This window comes from Berghia stephanieae, chromosome 11 (assembly GCF_034508935.2).
Source record: "Berghia stephanieae isolate SIO BIC M18660-M18661 chromosome 11, UCSD_Bste_1.3, whole genome shotgun sequence".
Taxonomy (NCBI): Eukaryota; Metazoa; Mollusca; class Gastropoda; order Nudibranchia; family Aeolidiidae; genus Berghia; species Berghia stephanieae.
The window spans coordinates 23,503,572-23,525,588 of record NC_088370.1 but is presented as its reverse complement, the minus strand read 5'-3'; the positions used below and the strand labels follow the sequence as shown (position 1 = coordinate 23,525,588).

The 22,017-nt window shown below is 38.9% G+C and overlaps 1 protein-coding gene across 1 annotated transcript in view; it reads left to right on the top strand.

The window, feature by feature from the left end:
* The window catches only part of LOC144957275 (sperm microtubule inner protein 8-like), a 37,988-nt gene extending 17,598 nt beyond the window's left edge, over positions 1-20,390 (top strand). Inside the window, exons 4-5 of the mRNA XM_078888371.1 lie at positions 8,048-8,208; positions 18,924-20,390. Of these exons, the coding sequence (XP_078744497.1) occupies positions 8,048-8,208; positions 18,924-19,035 (273 nt within the window). The 3' untranslated portion in view covers positions 19,036-20,390. The remainder of the gene's footprint in view (positions 1-8,047; positions 8,209-18,923) is intronic.
* The last annotated feature ends 1,627 nt before the right edge of the window (positions 20,391-22,017 follow it).

Genomic DNA, 22,017 nt, shown 5'->3' with positions numbered 1-22,017 from the left:
TCGAGCAGGTCTGCCCTGCCATTCCTCCCAAGTCCAAGAATATAACCAGATTTAGTAGGCTACTGGTTAAGAGCGCTCAACGCTCTATTCCACGGGGCAAACGGAAATTCTACACCCCTTGCTGGACAGCAGAGTCGGAAGAACTGTACCGAGAGTACCAGCAGACCCAGTCCCAGGACACAGCCGATAGACTACTTCAGTCTCTGGCAGAGGGAAGGAAGCAACGGTGGCAGGAGACCGTGGAAAGTCTCGACTTTACACACTCCAGCCGCCAAGCTTGGCGTTTGATAAAGAAATTGGACCCAGATCGGAATTTCGCGAAGGCTGCACCGGAATGCGAGGCAGACACAATTGCCAAGAATATTAAGAACCGTAGCAAGCGGGTCCCTAATCAGGCTTTTGAGCGCGGTGTCCGCAAGGCGTACCGTACGATTTTGGACTCGCTACCTGCGGAGGAGTCGGACTGGATGGCCCCGTTCAGTCCCCGAGAAGTGGGTGCAGCCATTAGCGAAGTGAAGAACGGCAAAGCAGCTGGGATAGATGGTGTATATCCCGATATGGTGACGCATCTGGGCCCCAGGGCACGGGCCTGGCTAGCAGAGGCAATGTCTGACATCCTTGCAAACGGAAAGCTTCCACAAGTGTGGAAGCATGCGAAGATAGTTGCCATCCTGAAGCCAGGGAAGCCGGCGAAGGAGGCAGACAGTTACAGACCCATATCGCTGCTGAGCTGTCTTTACAAATTGTTGGAGCGTGTTCTATTAAACCGATGGGGGCCGGTCCTAGACGCTGCCCTGCCACCTGAGCAGGCAGGCTTCAGGGAAGGGAGGTGCACCACGGAGCAGGTCATTGCCCTTACAGAGCATATTGAGCACGGGTTCGAGAGAAAACAGCAAACAGGTGCTGTGTTTATAGACCTATCAGCGGCGTACGATACGGTCTGGTGCGATGGGTTAATGCTCAAACTTGCAAAAATCATAAGGTGCAAAAAGACCTTGAAGTTGTTCTCTTCGATCTTAGGGGAAAGGCAATTCCACGTCGCGCTGGGAGACGTCACGAGCAAAGTTAGGAAATTGAAGAATGGGGTCCCTCAGGGGTTGGTACTTGCGCCAATGTTGTTTAACGTTTACATTAGCGATATGCCGAACACTTCCTCCCTGAGGCTGGGATACGCAGACGACTGGGCACTCGTTACTCAGAGTAAAGTGTGGACCCGTCTCGAGAGCGTACTCAGCGAGGACATCACCAGACTCAAATCCTACTTTGACAAGTGGTACCTGAAGATGAACACTTCAAAAACCGTGGCCACTGCATTTCACTTATGCAGTGGTTGGCACACCCGTAAACTGAATGTCCTAGTCGGGGACCAGCCACTCCCATATGAGCCGCGTCCAAAATATTTAGGGGTGACGTTGGATCGCAGTCTTACCTATCGGGTTCATCTCGAAGGGGTTGCCCGGAAGATAGAGAAGCGGAATAGTCTTCTGAGGAAGCTGGCGGGATCGACTTGGGGCGCTAGCCAAGCGCTCCTGAGAACATCCGCCCTGGCACTATGCTATTCCACCGCGGAGTATTGCGCTCCAGTGTGGGGTAGAAGCAGAAACGTTGAGAAGGTGGATGTAAAACTTCGCAAGTCGATGCACATAGTGTCGGGAACGCTAGCAACAACCCCTAGAGAATGGGGCCCGGTAATGGCAGCGATCCAGCCCCCGATGTCCGGAGGGAGACCATTACGGGAAACTGGCTGAGTAAGATCAAAGAGAGAGGGAATGGGGATACCCCTCTCATGCGCATAATGAACGGTGCCCCCGTTTCGAGCCGAAATAAGTCCCGGCAACTCTTGTACGCAGAATCCCTGACTACGGACAGAGCTGCACATACGAGATGGAAGTCGGTTTGGACGAATTCAATCCCTCGTGGGGGCGGGGACCTACACTCCTCTAAGCTTGGTGAGAAGTTGCCAGGCTTTGATACCAGTAAGAGGAGACACTGGGTAGCTGCGAATCGGCTTCGGTCGAGGAGCTGCCTAACGGCCGGTGCGTTACATCAGTGGGGTCTAACTTCCTGTCCAATATGTCCACGCTGTGGGCAAGAACACGAAACGGCAGAGCATCTAGTCGAAAGGTGTGTTGTGACGATGCTACCAGGCGGGTTCGCGACGGTGCACGAATGCGGACCGGACTTTGCTGATTGGGTCGATCGTCATAACATAATAGTGTGAACCATAAGAAGCTGCTGCTACCTAGAATGAGTAATTGGTCGTAAATGTTTATGGTTTTGGATGTACGACAGTAGTAACTTCGATTCGCTCTTTGTCTTTTTCTAAATCTGCTTGAATGACAATTTGACCACCAAAAAAAAAAACAAAAAAAAACGTTGAATTTATATTCATGCGTACCAATACTCTTTGATACGTAACAAAAGATTAATTTTTATCGCCAGTATTAATAGTAGGGGGAATTAGGCTAAAACCGTGCAAATTCGGGTTGAAAGCATGAAAATTTGCATACAGTTTGCTGAGACCCATGGAAAAAACATCTAATATAGAACCACTCTGGCAATCAATCATAACATATCGGTTTAAGGCCTTAGATTATACATATTACAGCTAGATTAAACAAGGGAAATAACTGCGTAAAAATATATTTATTTTCTTCATATTCATTGTATTAGGGAAAATTAGGCTAAAACCGTGCACATTGGGGTTGAAATCCTGAAAATTAGCATATAGGTAGCTAAGACCCGTATAAATAACACCTGATATAGAACCACTCTGGCAATTTATCATAACAGTGCGTTTTTAGCACTTTTATTTTTTCCTATATAGCATTACTTATCCGAGGAAATAACCACGATAATACAATGTGCGTTCTAAAACTTTAAATACACTGGTAACCATTTACGGTAGCTAACAGATGGTTATTTCGTGTTGTAACTAGAAGATAAAAGAGGGAGAGGGAGCGAGTGGGAGAGACGGAGAGAGAGAGAGAAGGGAGAGAGAGAGAGAGAGAGAGAGAGAGAGAGAGAGAGAGAGAGAGAGAGAGAGAGAGAGAGAGAGAGAGAGAGAGAGAGAATTTTACTCATTACTGTACTGACCTAAGACCCCCGCATCTACACAAGTCCGTGCAAGGCAAACGGACCTTAAACACTTGCATCGGGTGCCGATACATTCTCTCTTACATGAACACTTGATGAGTTTTTGGACAATTTTGACAATTCTGGAAATAAGCTCCACAGTGGTTCATATCGATCGCCACATTTGTTGCAGGGTTCTCTTCTATAAAAGATATAATGCTAGCAAAAGCTCGACTTCTTTCAAGAACTGTGACATCATCATTATCATCAGCAGTGACATCTTTTAAAGCTTGTTTTTTAAGTATCGTGCATGACAAATTTTATGGTAGGTAGTGTGCCTCCAGGTTTACTAAATCTTCTCCGCGATAAATGACAACATCAGAATCTTTGATAGATAACGCTATTTCACGAATATTTTCTTCCATGTCTGTTGTCATTACAGAATGGAAAACTCCCGATTCCATGTTTTTACACCAAAAAAGCAAGTTTGTTTATTATAGCCAAACTCTAATTTTGAACGTTGTCTCATTATTCTCATTCGGTGACTCCTCCAAGTCGATTAAAGTATGGAATTCTTGTAGGGCATTTCTTTTAGATTCCTGTAATTCTAATCGCCTAATTTTGTTGACATTAAATTTTACAGGACAATACTTATGCCATTTAGCATAATGTTGTTTTAAGCTTTCAATAATCTCATTTCTTTCTGATGAATTTGAAAAAATAGATACATCCAACTTGTTTTCATCACAAACCAAAGAATTGAATTGTGTTAAATCTTCAAAAAGAGTTTCATAGCCTTTCCCTTTGTCATACCTCCTCGACTTAGAGGGACATTGTAATCGGTCTGTCTTATCTTGTTGGCATATCAAACACTGGTCCCAGTCTCTGGGAGCAGTTCTTTTTGCCATTGTATGTGTTTCTGAAAGCATGGAAACGCATTCCTTTATTAGGCATATGCAATATTCTTTCATCTCTCTCTCTCTCTCTCTCTCTCTCTCTCTCTCTCTCTCTCTCTCTCTCTCTCTCTCTCTCTCTCTTTCGTTATTTCTGTTAAAGACCCATCATCAGCAGGCAAAATGCGTGCAGTGCCTTACATAAGGACACAACAGTACAAATAGAACATTCTCCCATTGTCCCCATGCGGTAAATAAGGTGAAGTAAATAACTTGCCACAATCATAGTGGTTGATGATGATGATAATTATATCGTTCTTATATAATTTAAGTGGCATGCCGACTCTTTACTGTCATCAAGTTTGACCGAAATAGGTTTTAACTCACGTAAAATGATTATAGCAGTATTTTTGGAAAGAAAAGAAAACAGGAGAGGGGGAGAAGGAGCACTGTCCTTTGTCAACACCGGTTATCGGCATTTATTTAGCTGTGTTTTGCTAGTCTGTTTTGTCTACCCCTCTGCTCGCCTGCCCGTCTGTCCATCCGTTTTAGAGCAATTGATTATACTAATTAAATCAGATGCAGAAAAATCTTAAATGATAGAATATTGCTCGCAAGACGTCCTTTAAAACAAGTGAAATTGAATAATATTTACGATTTAGTAATTTGTATGGTTCGTGAATCGAAAGTAAAGGGAAAGGAAAACATCCGCTTCGACGCTAAAAATAGTCACCAATGGGAATCCAAAGGATGACGTAAAACAACCTTAGGTCGGCTTGCCTCGAATGTTTACACAATAAAAATGAAAGAAATGTTTGTCGTCCATTTCAAAATTTTCTAATCTTAAAAACCTTGTATCTCAACTAATACTGACCTCTCAGAGTGGTTCATAAATTATAGGATTTTTCATATGCTACAACATATGTAATTTTCATGCTTTCTGCTCACCCTTGAATCATATACCTATGATGTTCGCATGGGTGTACGATCCGATAGTGATGTCGTTTCTTCTTCTCTTTACTATCCTATCCTGCTTCTTTGGTTTGTGATTGTATTTTTGACAGGGGATATTTTTTTTCTGTAAATCTTCTGCCTGTTTGTTCTTGGTCATTTATAATTTAGCTTATGATATCTTTAGGTTATGATTTTGATTTACATTTGTACTATTTTTGTTAGATTGCTTGTTTTTTTTTGTTTCAGCGGTCTCTCATATAACCTCAAGTGTGTTGGAAGAGACCTAAAGCAACAAACAAACAAAAAAACCCTGATTGCACAATTCAAGGGGTTTTTTTGGACCTAATTCCCCCTACTATAAACACCATAGTTTAAACCAATAAAATGTGCGCTAATATTCTGTAGGCGTTGAATAAATAAGTGAGAGCAGATGCAGAGAGATTCCGCTCCCCAAAATTAACTTCATTACCAAAATCATCGAATCATTGTTATAATTTTATCTTCTTTTTTTTTTTTTAAAGGAACCCATATTATGTTTTAACCCTCTCCTTACCAACTATAGGAAAATCGTCACATTCGTTACGATACAACCAATACAATTCTTTTGTACATTACAAAATTTAAAGAAAATTGTTTGCTTGTTTTTAAGGGTTTTACGGCGCTTGAAACACATTAAGGTCATATCAGCGCCAGTTTAAAGGAAGAAAATGGGATAGGTAGTAAAAAGTTCTAGAATTACAATTAAAGTGCCCAAGAAAAAGGAAGACAAAGGGGAATTAGCCCAAATAGAGAACAGATGTAGATTCCAAGAGCACACTATCAATGTACTTGGATTGAGATCACCTAAATGTCTCATCCAGACACAAGCACAGATTCCCGCTAAGAGGAACACACTCAAATGTTTACAAATTATATGTAAAACAAAAGTAATAGAATGCATAACAGAGAGATGATTTACAAGCAAAATAAATCATCTCCCAAAACTATAACTATACATTCAACTGTTTCCCTCCCAGCAAAGGAATCGGGCCTGGGTCAGGAAAAAAAGCAAGTAATCTCATTCCTAGACAAATACAGAAAGCAATTGGAAATCAGATACAGGGGGATAGAAGACACTACAGTAGAACTCGGAAATAGCGAGTTCGACGGGTCCACTCCTGATTACTCGCTATTTCCGAGTTCTCGCTATTCCCGAGTTGCCAGGAAAGGTCACTCGGCCGTACAAAAATATGGAAAGACAATGTGTGTGTGTGTGTGTGTGTGTGTGTGTGTGTGTGTGTGCCGCGCGTGCGTGCAAATGACTGTGTGTGGATAAAGTGGGGTGAGGGCGGGGTTGAACACGGCCTTCGTTAACTACGTAATGATGGCCACAGTTTGAAGTTGATCCACCCCTTCCATTTCCATCAAGATTTCGTGTATGTGTGTGTGTGTGCGCGAGTGTTTGTATGCACTAGGCATGTTTGATGAGGTAAGCAAGCGCATCACTCAATCACTGACCCACTGAAATGATGGTTCCACGCTCCCCTCTCTCGCTGATCGTGTCGTTCGTTAACGAATGCGACTCGCTGACCGATGCTGCGAAGTGAGGCATGTTGGCATGGTGGCTGCCAGTGCTTACCTCGCGCGGCACCACATTGGGTGAATAATTGACCCCCACACGCACACAAACACACACACCCAACCCCCACCCAAATTTGTTTCGCCTATTATGTACTCTAGACTAGGCTACTGTGTAATATTACTCGTAACGAAAAATAAGAAAAGAAAAGAAGCTAGGCTAAAAATATTTAAATCGCCCTTGTCTGGTGTTTTGCTTTACTTCGTTCCAAGTCCTAGGGTGGGGCAGGAAATGCTCGTTATTTCCGAGTTGACCTCTTTTTCATACTCGCTACTTGCATGCTAATTTTATTGACTCAAATAAGAGAAAAAAACGGGGATTTAGATTTTATTCGCTATTTCCGAGTTCTCGCTATTTCCGAGTACGTTACTTTCATGTTCTACTGTACAAGCATTAAAGAAAATGAACAGTGTGTTGTATAGCATGTTTTGCTAAAGAAATTATGTATCCCAAGAACGTTACTGCTATTGTGTTTGAGTGATAACAAATATATTTTTGTGTCAGTTGAGTGTGAAGTTTTGGGGAAAATCCTGAAAATGGCTTGTAAGGAGAGAGTTAATAGGTCATCTTTTATAAATCAAACAATCAAGTAGACAATGTATCACGTCTTTACCTTCAATAATACTGCAACCATATTTGGGAGCATATTATGAGAGTGTTGAGTGAACGATTTAAATATTGTATTATTTCCAGGACATCGAAAGTATTGTCAAAGATTATATTCTATCAATGAAACAAGAAATCGAGAATTAACTTTAGCATTCGTCCTGTGTTATAAAAGATATGCGGTTGCGATTAACTTTGCTAATCAAAGCTGCAACTTCAAAGATTGAATTGAATCTGTTTTCATAACATTTTCCGGAGCTTGGTGTGTAGAAAGCCCTTCACTAATAATAATAATAATAATAATAATAATAATAATAATAATAATAATAATAATAATAATAATAATACATGGCATTTATATCGCGCATTTTCATAAATCTAACAAATTGACATATATAAAACGTAAACCACAATGATATCAATAGAAGCAGTGTATGTAATATCGTATCGATAGCTGCACAAGGGATATTATGTTAGAGCCATTTATCCCTGAAATCGCAAGAAGTTCCATGACGCAAGCACTGGAATCCAAGCCCACGACACTTTCATTCAAATGCGTGCGAGTTAATCTTTTGAGTCACCCGTTCGCTCTAACTGAAACGAGATGAAGCAAAAGAGAACTAGATATACAAAAAAACCAAGGCGCCACGAAATGAGCATGCACGACCCAATTCCGTGGTCGAATTCCATTGCACTGGCGTATGACATCACATTGAGGATTTGTGATAAAAATTGCCACGAAAAAGGACAAGACACATGTAATTGGATTCGACATTCTAAATGCACTATTCAATTTCTTTTAATTCATTTTTTTCCCGCATGAAATCAAATTGAGCATTGCCGTTTGCACCAGTTTTTCATGTTTTCTTTACTTTTTTAAAAAATTTTTTTTTGCTTGAAGGAAGCTCACAGGATTTGGCAGAGTTATCTGAAAGAAAAACCCAATCTCTCTGGAGGCTTCCGTGAAAATCTGGCCACTTTTTGCAGTCACCCCAATATTGATGACTGGCATTTTGATGGGGTTATGTTGAGAATCATCAAACCAGAGATAAGGGATTGGAGGTAGACTCCCTGGTTGCTCTTTCTCCTTTTTGTAGTTGCCATTGTTGTTGTATGAATAATTGTTATTGCTGTTGTTGTTGTTTTCTAATTATTGATTGTTGCTACTGTTGTTACTATTGATAGTATTGTTATAATAATAATAACAACAATATGTGGAGAGGTCTTACACCCCTACATTTCAAAGGGAAAATGGTGAAATGACACCTATTCGAATTCAAATATATATTGTTTTACACCCACCTAGGGAAAACATGAGGTTACTAAATAAAATGCCTATTTTGTAAACAATCTTGTTAGCATAGATTTAAAATCAAAATTTCACAAACTCGTCTATACCATAGTCAGAGACAAAATAGTCGTAAAAAGCCCTCAGACTCAGACCAAAGCATTATTTGAAATCTGACCAGATTGTAATTGCAGTTGTCTCTGTGAAATCAAGAAATGTGCGATACGGTAGCGAACACATCTTGGTTAGCGACCAACAAAAACGTATCGTTAATATCATATTATTATTATTATTATTATTATTATTATTATTATTATTATTAATAATAATAATAATAATAATAATAATAATAATAATAATAATAATAATAATAATAATAATAATAATAATAAATGCCATTTATATAGCGCTTTACCCTGTTGTCACAGGCTCTAAGCGCTTTACAGTGATATAAAACAAAACATATTACAGTGACGCAAGTTTGATGGAAACGTGATACGAATTCAATTTCACAACAACAAAATATGAAAATAATATTGCAACATTATGACGTAAAAAGATAAAACTTTAAGCGAGATTTGAACGTTGTCAACGAATCCGAGCATCTCACGTGTGATGGGAGAGAGTTCCAAAAAAGGGGGAAGGGGGCGAAAATTGAAAAGATTGTTCACCTATTTTACGCAATAGCTTAGGTTTGACAAGGATTGATTGGTCATTGGTTGACCTCAAGTTTCTATTGGGGACATATATGTTTAGAAGGTCTTTAATTTTAATATAGGAGGGACGATTCGTGCTCAGGGATTTGTAGACAACAGTACAAATCTTATAGAGGCAACTCTTTTTTCCACAGGAAGCCAATGTAACTCACGGAGAAGAAGAGTTGCTGACGGGTATTTTTTGTTATTGCGTACAATGATCCTGGCTGCGTTATTTTGAGCAACCTGAAGTTTGCTAATTTTGTCTTTAGCTAAATTCGCCCAAAGGGAGTTACAATAGTCCAATTTAGATAAAACAAGGGAATTAATTAAAAGTTCTGCTATATGCTTCGGTATTAAATTACGAATTTTGCTTATTTTTTTCATTTCTATGTACATAGATTGTATGGTGTTATTCACGTGGCTTGTCATGAAAAGATCTTTATCATTGGTGACGCCAAGGTTTTTTGCTTTATTTGAAAATTCTATTGTGCTATTTCCGAGAGTAATAGGTGATTTATTTGCCTGTTTAAGGATACTCGGCTTTCCACACATTAAAATCTCAGTTTTACTATCATTTAATTTTAACTTATTGTGGTATATCCAAGATTTAATCTCATTAAAACAGCTCGTAATTCGTTGTATTAACAACTGTAAATTACAAAGGGGTGCTGAATCATATATTTGCGTATCATCTGCATAAAAATGATAACTCAGATTGAATCTGGATATCACACTAGAAAGGGGCTGCATATATACAGTAAAAAGGACAGGGCCAAGAACAGAGCCTTGTGGCACTCCAAAGTTTAGTAAAACTTGTTCTGACTGAACACCATTCACCACGACAGTCTGCCATCGATCCTTTAAATATGATGTAAACCATTTAAGGGCAATTCCTTTTATGCCGAACGTATTTTCTAGTCTTCTTAACAAAATGTCATGGTCAATGGTGTCAAAGGCAGCTGAAAGATCTAAAAGGCATAATACATTCATATTGTTAGCATCAGCATTACATAACAAGTCATTAAAGATTTTAAGAAGCGCCGTTTCAGTACTGTGTTGATGTTTGTAGGCTGACTGAAAGGGTTGTTCCAAACTGTAATAGAGTCAGACAACCGGGTAGCTGATGCCGGCGAGTGTGATAGAGACAACCGGGTAGTTGATGCCGGCGAGTGTGTTACTGATGGAGACAACCGGGTAGTTGATGCCGGCGAGTGGTAGTGGTAGTATTGGCAGAGTGTAGAGGCCGTGGTGGGAGTGAATGGATTCGGTCCCGGGGTCGACTTAAGAGTTCCAGACTGTAACTGCGGCGGTGGTGCTCAAGTGAGGAAGATAGATCGAGACAATGAAGTGACAGTTTAGTACTACTGTTAGTGATAGTAGCATGACTTCATGTGTCAGAAGTAGAAGTAGGGAGTTGATTTCATGAGCGAAGAGCACACACCACAGTCAAGTCCGGAGACACCATAGTCTACCCGAGTCCTAGCCCATCCACTCCAGGGTAGTGGAGGCGATCAAACAACAAAGGCCAGTATGTATAATGATGAAGTCTTTATTCAGGAACAATGGAACAGATCATTCTTTTGTATCGTATTCTATAGCCGTGTAGCAATGAATGGATCAATGAATGAATGAAACGAATCAATGGCAGAATCATCCCATAATATTAGCTATAGCAGTTAAAAATAGATTTAGCGCGGACGTCAGGGAAAGCACCTACGTCACTGGTCCAGGTAAAGTGATGCGTAGACTGAAGTGAGTAAACTCGATCGAGTTGTGTGCATCTTCATGATTTAAACAAATTAATGCAAATAACATGGGACATGTATGAAGGAACGAATAAGTCTAAACTAAAGAGTTATGCTACAAAATCAATCATAGTGAATTGCAGAGTTAAAGAGTAAATGTTTAGCTCGTAATTAGTAATAAAGGCTGTATGAAATATTTAAGTAGCAATTATTAAGTATACAGAAGAACAAAGTAGATTTAGATGACTCAAGGTAGGTGGCTAGAAAGCTATGATTTGCCAGAATAAGTGATATAAATTTGTAAATGATCATAGTTGTTAAAATGAAGTTATAACGATGTGAAGAGATGAAAGAAAGCACACAAAAATATAGTATCACCAGAAGTCACACCCAGCCGAAGATAAAAATAGTACTACAATCGAGAGACTACCTGTGTAAGGGCTTAACACACAACACACAGTGTACTATTGGTCATAGTAACACACACGAGTAAAGGAATGTTGATATCAACCACAGAGGCACACAGTCTTGCATACATTTAAATAGTGATGGTAGCGACAAGTAGTAAAGAGCAATAGAGTACAAAATCAAATAACATTAGATAGAATGGTCATTCTATTACATATCCCCCAACTCGAACCGTTCTATGTCCTCATAGAACAAATTATTTAATTATCAATGGTCAACTAGGCAGAGAGGATTCAATGTACGAATTCAACTTGAAAGAAATGCAATCAATGTAAATTTACGTCGCTTCAGCAAAGCGGTATAAGTATAAGATGAGAAAAGCGTTAAAACTTGAAATACGAACGTCTCAAATATGAGGAGGCTCATGTCGAATATAGACATGGAAATATTAAGTGGACATCGCCTGTTAGCGGTAAAGGTAGAAAGAACTACACTGTTATAATTATAAGCAATAGTTTAAACATTCCATAATTACATTGCATGTTTCATTATGAATCATGAGCATATTATTGCAAAATTAATGGGAACTAACGAGACATTGAATCAATATACATGAGAATCCTACAAAACATGGATTATCTCACCAACGTGGTGGTCAAACTCAGGCAGATCCTTGCATTTGGCAGACGTCGTCTGGACATATGTGTGCAGGCGGGATTCTGTGACGTGGTTTCACTTTCACAGACGCGACTTTTAGGAACACCGGCCACCACTTGACGACGATGCCTTCGGATAGTTGCATGGCAGTAATAGGCACGAGGCTCCATCTGGTTGGTTAATTCACGTTGGTAAGACCCACGGGTCATCTCGGGCACAGACACACGGTCATCACGGGCACAGGCGCACGGTCATCACGGGCACAGACACACAGGTCATCACGGGCAGAGACACACAGGTCATCACGGGCAGAGACACACAGGTCATCACGGGTACAGGCACACGGTCATCACGGGCACAGACACACAGGTCATCACGGGCAAAGGCACACGGTCATCACATCACGGGCACAGGCACACGGTCATCTCTGGCACAGACAATGGGTCATCACGGGCACAGGCACACTGTCATCTCGGGCACAGACACATGGGTCATCTCGGGCACTGAGACACGGGTCATCACGGGCACAGGTACACGGGCATCTCGGGCTCAGGAACATGGGTCCTCTCGGGTTTGGCAGTCACTGGTCATCTCGGGTTGGACAGGATACTCGACGTGTATGGTAGCCGGTAGCGGCAGTCTTGTTATAAATTCGGCTGTAAAGGGGCCGAGTGGTAAGTTGACGTCGATTGTCGTCTGTCGCAATAAAACATCGAGGTTGGTGTACAGGGACTGGCAGCGAGAGTGTAGATTCGTTCCAATTCCAAGTGGATGTCTGACTGATGAATAAATAAGCAGGTCTCCAAAAGGCTGTGGCTTCTGAAATTGAGATCCTGCTCGCAGCGCCAAATTTGTAATAGAGTCAGACAACCGGGTAGCTGATGCCGGCGAGTGTGATAGAGACAACCGGGTAGTTGATGCCGGCGAGTGTGTTACTGATGGAGACAACCGGGTAGTTGATGCCGGCGAGTGGTAGTGGTAGTATTGGCAGTGTAGAGGCCGTGGTGGGAGTGAATGGATTCGGTCCCGGGGTCGACTTAAGAGTTCCAGACTGTAACTGCGGCGGTGGTGCTCAAGTGAGGAAGATAGATCGAGACAATGAAGTGACAGTTTAGTACTACTGTTAGTGATAGTAGCATGACTTCATGTGTCAGAAGTAGAAGTAGGGAGTTGATTTCATGAGCGAAGAGCACACACCACAGTCAAGTCCGGAGACACCATAGTCTACCGAGTCCTAGCCCATCCACTCCAGGGTAGTGGAGGCGATCAAACAACAAAGGCCAGTATGTATAATGATGAAGTCTTTATTCAGGAACAATGGAACAGATCATTCTTTTGTATCGTATTCTATAGCCGTGTAGCAATGAATGGATCAATGAATGAATGAAACGAATCAATGGCAGAATCATCCAGGGTTGCCAGATTATTTTTCAACAAAATGCCAGGGGAAGACTCAAAAAATGCCAAAACACTCAAAAAAATGCCAAAGTCTGTTGACTCCCACCCCACTAAGAAAACTACTCACTTTTGATAGACAATTTACTATCATATCCTGGTGGCTTGCGTGTTTTCCTTTTTTTTTTTTTTTTTTTTTTTTTTTTTTTTTGAATTATACTAAATTTCCTGTTGGGGTAATTTTTTACCTACTGACTACTAAGTGGAGTGCTAAACCACTACACCACGGTTGGATCTTAAGAATGAAAAAGAAATACATTAACATGAAAGGTAAATACGTAAACAGTTAAATAATTATTGACAATTACGAAAACTTACTGTTTCGTGTTTCTTATGATGTTTTTTGTTGAATCTGGTTCAAGTGCAGAGTAAAGGTGTCATTTGAAGTATAATATACAAGAAAAGAAAATGCCAAATGAAAATGCCAAATGCCAAATGATTTTTCTAATGCCAAACGGTTTTCAAAAATGCCAGATTTTTGGAATCTGGCATTTAAAATGCCAAACTGGCAACCCTGATATTGGCTATAGCAGTTAAAAATAGATTTAGCGCGGACGTCAGGGAAAGCACCTACGTCACTGGTCCAGGTAAAGTGATGCGTAGACTGAAGTGAGTAAACTCGATCGAGTTGTGTGCATCTTCATGATTTAAACAAATTAATGCAAATAACATGGGACATGTATGAAGGAACGAATAAGTCCAAACTAAAGAGTTATGCTACAAAATCAATCATAGTGAATTGCAGAGTTAAAGAGTAAATGTTTAGCTCGTAATTAGTAATCAAAGGCTGTATGAAATATTTAAGTAGCAATTATTAAGTATACAGAAGAACAAAGTAGATTTAGATGACTCAAGGTAGGTGGCTAGAAAGCTATAATTTGCCAGAATAAGTGATATAAATTTGTAAATGATCATAGTTGTTAAAATGAAGTTATAACGATGTGAAGAGATGAAAGAAAGCACACAAAAAATATAGTATCAGGCCAGAAGTCACACCCAGCCGAAGATAAAAATAGTACTACATCGAGAGACTACCTGTGTAAGGGCTTAACACACAACACACAGTGTACTATTGGTCATAGTAACACACACGAGTAAAGGAATGTTGATATCAACCACAGAGGCACACAGTCTTGCATACATTTAAATAGTGATGGTAGCGACAAGTAGTAAAGAGCAATAGAGTACAAAATCAAATAACATTAGATAGAATGGTCATTCTATTACATTAAGATGAGATGTTAATTGTGTAAGAACTACCTTCTCCAAAAGTTTTGATAAAAAAGGTAAATTTGATACAGGACGATAATTGTTTAATATATTGTGGTCCAGTGATGGTTTCTTCAGAAGTGGTTTGACGAGGGCACTATTAAAGCACGATGGAACTTCGCCAGTCAGGATGGATGTATTTATGATTGATGTAATGGATGGAGCTGGCCAAAAGCTGTGCTGGTAGGCAGTGGCGTAGCGTATTGACGGCATATGGTGGTGCCATGATTAGAAGAAGAAAAAAATTCTAAAACAGTGAACACGGTTAAGAGGAGAGAGCACATGTTAAAAACTCTCTTTTTTGGAAGGGTGGGGGAGGGTCGATGGTTTCTACGAGTGGACAAAACTCACAAAAACAAATAATTCATGAAAACAACAAGCCACAACACTGAGATACAAGTCCCGTATGAAAAGGTCTTTGTAATTATTCTTTGTCCACCATTTAAAGGATTGGATTTGGTAGATAATGCAATCAATATGTTATAAATGTAAATCAAAAGAGAAAAAAAACCCATGACAGAAATTACTTACTTTTAGTACTTGTAAAAAAAAATCTGCACGGCGATGTTTCATCTCTGCAAATCTTTTTATAATGTGTTTATTGAAATCTGGAATGGCATCTATTTCAGCTTTGTGAATTGACAGAATCATTAACGAATTTAACAGCTCCTGTTTCATTGAATTTCGCAAGAAATTTTTCACTCTTTTAAGGGTGCTAAAACAACGTTCATGAGGTTAAGAAATACGATGGAAGTGGTTAAGGTCACTGTAGCCTATAGATGTCCATGTTTTGTCAGTGTTTGTTGTATCTGTAAAAAGTAGACTTATTATTATTATTATTATTATTATTATTATTATTATTATTATTATTATTATTATTATTATTATTATTATTATTATTATTATGTTTTTGTGTTTTTAAGGGTTTTACGGCGCTTGCAACACATTTAGGTTATATCAGCGCCAGTAAAAAGGAAGAAAGTGGGATAGTAAAAAGTTCTAGAATTACAATTAAAGCACCCAAGAGAAAGTAAGACAAAGGGGAACTGGGAACAAATAGGGATCAGATGTAGATTCCAACAGCATACCACCAATGTACTTAGTTTGAGATCACCTATAAGTCTCATCTGGACACAAGCACAAAATCCAGCAAAGAGGAATACACTCAAATGCTTACATTATACATTCAAAATAAATATAATAATAATACATAACAGAGAGATGATTTACAAGGGAAAAAATATAATCTCCCAAAACAATAATTTCCCTCCCAGCCAGGACTCCGACCAGGGCCAGGACAAAACCAAGTAATCTCATTCCAAGACAAAGACAGAAAGCATGTTGGAAAACAGATATAAGGGTATAGAAGACACAGTATGTACCTCCCTGCCCGCTATGGGAGGTCAGGATCCCCACCCAGTATAATAATAATAATAATAATAATAATAATAATAATAATAATAATAATAATAATAATAATAATAATAATAATAATAGTAATAATAATAATAATAGTAATAGGAATAATAATAATAATAATAATAATAATAATAATAATAATAATAATAATAATAATAATAATAAGTCCTATGTTTTTCACCAATAACTTTTCTATTTATTTGAGCTAGAAAGTTGAAATTTTATGTAATCGCTAATTGGATTCATTAGTCTGATGTCAGGTCCACCCAGCAACGAGTAGCTTGGTTCTAAACAAAGAAAATCGGTGCTTTATATTCTTCATGCTGGCTATCTAGAACTTTTTCACATGTCATGAATGTATAAAAGTCAAAACATGATCAGATTTATGTTTTTTCCTTTGGATACACTTTTATGCTCGTCGGAGAAGTATTTCATAAGGGCGTCCGCCATTGTTCCGATAGTTTAGAACCAGTTACTAAGTTACCATGCGTCTTTACGAGGGAAGTGATGTCACGACTGTTGAAGCGTATTGTTATACGAGAATTGTGACCACAAAGAATCATTTATATCAGTATTATATATTTTGATTTAAATAGGCATAAAATGTTAGATACCCTATTACTATCTGAACAATAAAGGGAAAAAAATTCCATAGAATACACATATTTAATCATGTGGGGATGTTTTACACCCTTACATTTCAAAGGGAAAATATGAGACGACACCTATTCGAATCCACACGGATTGTTTTACACCCATCCTATGTATAGGGAAAACATGAGGTTACTAAATAAAACGCCTATTTTTATAAACAATCAATAAATCGTCAATTATTTCATAAACCTGTTTTGATATTATATACAAAACACAAATGAAATAGAATACAGAGACGCTAACTCAAAATTTGGCTGACAGAATTTCCGCACAAAATCCCAGATCTATTTTGACCTAAACACTACGTTAAATATCATCCCCAAAAAGTCCCTTTTTTTACAAATTAATTAAAGCTCTAAAACCAAAAGATAGTAGTTGTAGTAGGGGCGGTAACAATGATGATGTGGCGGTGGTTGAAGTAGTAGTGATAGTGATGATGATGTGGGCTGGTTGTGATTGTAGTGTAGTAGTGGCAGTGATGATGATGATGTGGTGGTTGTGGTTGTAATGGTAATGGGAGTTATGATGATGTGGTGGTTTTGTTTGTAGTAGTTGTCTTAGTGATGATGTGGTGGTGGTTCTAGAAGTAGTGGTAGTAAGTGATGATATGGATGTGGTGGTTTTACTAGTAGAGGTGGTGATGATGATATGATGATGGTGGTGGTTATGGTAATAATGATGGTGTGGCGGTGGTTTTAAAAGTAGCGATGATGTGATGGTGGTGCTATTAGTGTTGGTAGTAGTAATGGTAGTGATGGTAGTAATATTGGTGATAGTAATAATATGGTGGCAGTGGTTGTCGTAGTAGTAGTAGTAGTAGTAGTAGTAGTAGTAGTAGTAGTAGTAGTAGTAGTAGTAGTAGTAGTAGTAATAGTAGTAGTAGTAGTAGTAGTAGTAGTAGTAGTAGTAGTAGTAGTAGTAGTAGTAGTAGTAGTAGTAGTAGTAGTAGTAGTAAAGATGATGTAATGGTGATGATTTGTTGGTGATGGCTGTAGTAATTGTGGTGGTGATGATGATGTGGTGGTTCTGGTTGCAGTAGTAGTGGTAGTGATGATGATAAGTGAGTGGTGGTAGTGGGTGTAGAGCAGTGGTAATGATGTTGATGTGTTGATGGTGGTTATAGTGGTTGTGTTAATGAATATGATGTGGTGGTGGTGATTGTAGCAGTAATGGGGTGGTTGTTAAGTACATATTGTGGTAGCGATGATGATGTAGTTTTGGATGCATTAGCAGTGATGTTGATGTGGTGGTGGTTGTTGTAATAGGTGTGTTCCTGAAGATGATGATTTGGCAGTAATTGTAATAGTGATGATTTTGTGTTGGTAGTGGCAATGTTATGGTGGTGTTTGGTAGTTAGTAGTTCTAGTGATGATGGTATGGTGGAGGTGGTGGTTGCAGTAGTGGTAGTGATTGTAATGATGACGTGATGCTGATGGTTGTAGTAGTAGAGGTAGGGATGTGATGTGGTGGTGGCTCCAATATTGGTTGAGTCATGATGATGTGCTGGTGGTGGTTGTAGCAGTAGTGTTAGATATGAGGTGGTGGTTGTTGCAAAAGTAGTGGTGGTAGTGATGATGATGTAATGGCGGTTGTAGTGGCGATGGTGGTAAGGATGATGATGAAGGAGGTGGGAGCTGTTGCATTGAAGATGATGCTGTAGTGTTAGAGACACTTGAAGTGGTGGAAGCTTTCCTTGGACCTCTAAACCTCCGGGATATATATATATATATATATTATATATATATATATATATATAATATATATATATATATATATATATATATATATATATATATATATTATATATATATATATATATAATATATATATGAGTGTTGGTGGGTACTCGTAGGTACGAAAGTGCTCGATAATGATGGTTAGAGCTAATATAGAATACAAATTGTCACTCACATTTTTTGTGGCCGAAACGTTCGTTTCTGTGTCTCTTTACACGTCCTCAGTCGGCGTAATCCTTTACAATAATTATGAAGGATTACACCGACTGAGGACGTGTAAAGAGACACAGAAACGAACGTTTCAGCCACAAAAAAAAAGAATAAATGTGAGTGACAATTTGTATTCATATTTTATATATATATATATATATATATATATATATATATATATATATAAATAAATATTCTCTTTTGGTGCTTAATATAAAGTCGTTACAATCTCTTCCAGATTTACACTGAAATGTGAGCCAGGTTTGGACCAGTCGTACAGAACCCAGCGTCTCACACCTAGCGACATCCGCGACAGACATCGTCGAGGAGACACAATCTATAACTATTAAGATGAGGCCTTTTAACAAGTGGCGTCGAGGTCACCAGTCGATTTTGAAAAAAGAAAATTTGAAAATTCAGGCAACTAAATGATTTATAAAAGCAATGAAATTAAGATAGATAATCATAATATCATCCCCATTATATCTACATTCTGGCATAGAATGAATCAATATCCATATTAGGATCCTGTTTTTTAATAGTCAGAGAAAAGGGAGCATGAGGACTCTTACCTTGGTAAGAATGACGCGATTGGTGAATGTATCCCTAACCATTGCAAGGTGCATCCAGCACATTTTACAACCCATTGTAATTCTATTTTTCGATGAACATCCTAATTTTTAATTCCATAACAACAAGGCACCATCCCACAGAGCTATTGTAACAAGGGATTTTATAGCAGCAAATCATGTGAACAATATCCACCGATCTAAATCCTATAGAGCATGTGCGGGACATAATAGGCCGTCAAGTTCGTTCATTAGACCCGGCATCACAAAATGAACAACTGTTCCACGCCATAAGAACAGCTTGAGATAACATTCCTCACATTGTGGCAATATAGCAATACATCGAGGCATAGATATACATGGATAATACAGGTTTTCCAAGAACTCATTCATTCATTCATCCTATGATCTGATGATCGTCGCGGGGATACAAGAGATGCAGATCTCACCACTTTCCGCCACTCTTTGCTATTTTTGGCCTTCTCCAAGAGTTCCTTCATCTTCAATCCTTGATATTGTCCATCCACACTTTCCTTTGTTTTCCTCTTCTTCTTCCTTCTTCAAGGGTATCCTCCATCACTGTTCTGCACAAATCTTCATGCCTCGCATTGTGGCCAAACCATGCCAGTTTCCTTCTAACTGTGCTGTCGTCCTGCACGATTTTGCACCTCTTCCTGTACGTCTTTATTGGTTCTGTGTTCTGCATACGGCACCCGCAGGAGTTTTCGATAAGTTTTCATCTCATGATGATGATACTGAAATTATGATGATGATGTGGTGGTGGTAGTGGTTGTTGTAGTGGTGGCATTGATGATGTAGACATGAACAAATTCCCGACTATATCCAGACCCATGTACCTAAATGAGTGAATTGCTGACCCTATTCCCGACCCAGGAAGAAAAGTATCAAATTTCCAACCTTTTCCCGGCCTTCTGGGAATCCTGATAATACCATATTATATATAATTGTATTATCATCTCATCTTTTACTAACCATACATTCGTAAAAAGAATAACAATAAATCCTGATAATAGCATATTTTAATATAATTGTAATGTTATCTCATCTTATACTAACCATACATTTGTAAAAAGAATAACAATAAAGGAACCTAATGAGAAACATCATTTTAAAAATGTTTTGACATTCAATGTTTCAATGGAAAGAAAATAGAGAATATCTTTTTCTGTATATTTTTTAATAAGCTAAAAAGATGCCTAAGTGAGCTAGCCAAAAATATAACAATAATATAAAGAGTAAAAATGACTCGTGATGTAAACAGAACAACTTGTCAGTTTTTGGCTTATGTCATGCGACAATGACGAGAAAAAAAACCAAACTGTTATGTAATGAGACCAAAAGAGAAAGATGTGTTTGTGTATGTGTGCAAGAGAAGGGGAGTGAGGAGAGAGAGAGAGAGAGAGAGAGAGAGAGAGAGAGAGAGAGAGAGAGAGAGAGAGAGAGAGAGAGAGAGAGAGAGAGTTGGAAGGAGATATATTTTAATGGAAGTGATTAGCGAGACCCACAGAGGCCCTCCCGAGGAGACTCCCCTGGTAATAAAGCATGCGCAGACAAGATATATTATTTCAGTTTCGTTGTGAATATGACAATTGCCCACTACACACCTACCGGTATAAATTAAATGTCATTTAATATCTCACTTAACTGTATTATCCAGACTATAAAAGTTCATGGTTACACAGAGCTTTGTGTGTTGGTCCGTCATACTTCCGGATGGCAATGTTGTAGCCAAGCGCATACTATCTATAAATGTCATTTATACCGTGACAAAGTATGTCATCCACACCATTCAGGTAAACCGCAAAAAGCAACCCAAAATATACACCCATTGAGCAACTGGAGTGTGAAGGAACTTCCACTCATAATATTCTAGATGGACTCCGAATAAAAGGTCCAAATATAATAATAATAAACACTGCTGAAATATCTCGCAAGAAATCAACACAAGAACCAGAGGTTGAGTGGTTAAGGCATTGCATTGCACTGTGATCCAGAGGTCCCGGGTTCGAGCCCCGCTTCAGGCACTTTCAGTTTTTTTCCTTTGGCAAGATTATTAACCCCCACTTTGCTCACTTTAGATAACATGAGTGATTCCTGTTTACATCAGACATCTTGTTTGATGAATTATCTATATTCCTTCATGGACAATATCTTATGATATTGTTGCGGAAGGGCATGATTCAATATACATACATACTTGGGATCAAAAGATAGTATACACATTTAAAATCGTAGTTACTTTTTTATCCGTTGACATAGGCTAATGATTTTCCACTGACTGCTTACCATTAGCCTTTCTGTCTACCGATAGTCGATATTTTTGTTTTTGACCTGAAATTCACTGACCACGTCGAGCACGTGCTAAAATGGTCTTTTAGCTCCTTACTGTGGACAGGAAGTGAGTATATTAATTTTTTTTTCCTATTCGTGTCTTCTTGAAACATTTTCAAGGCAGGAAAACACAATGCAAAATACCATCCATTAATCTACGCGTTGCCACAACATAGTTTAGAACGCGTACGTGCCATTGGTCATTTTCAAGCTGGGCAGTCTGACCAATGTCGCAAGAATGTTTAATATCACAAGGAGAACTGTATATTCCTTATTGGATCGATTTGAAATGACACAAACGGTAAGGGACTAAGATCGAACTGGCAGACCACGAGTAACAACACAAGGTGTTGACCGTTTTATACGCACCCTACATCTACAAGATCGTTTTAGGACGGCAAGTGAAACTGC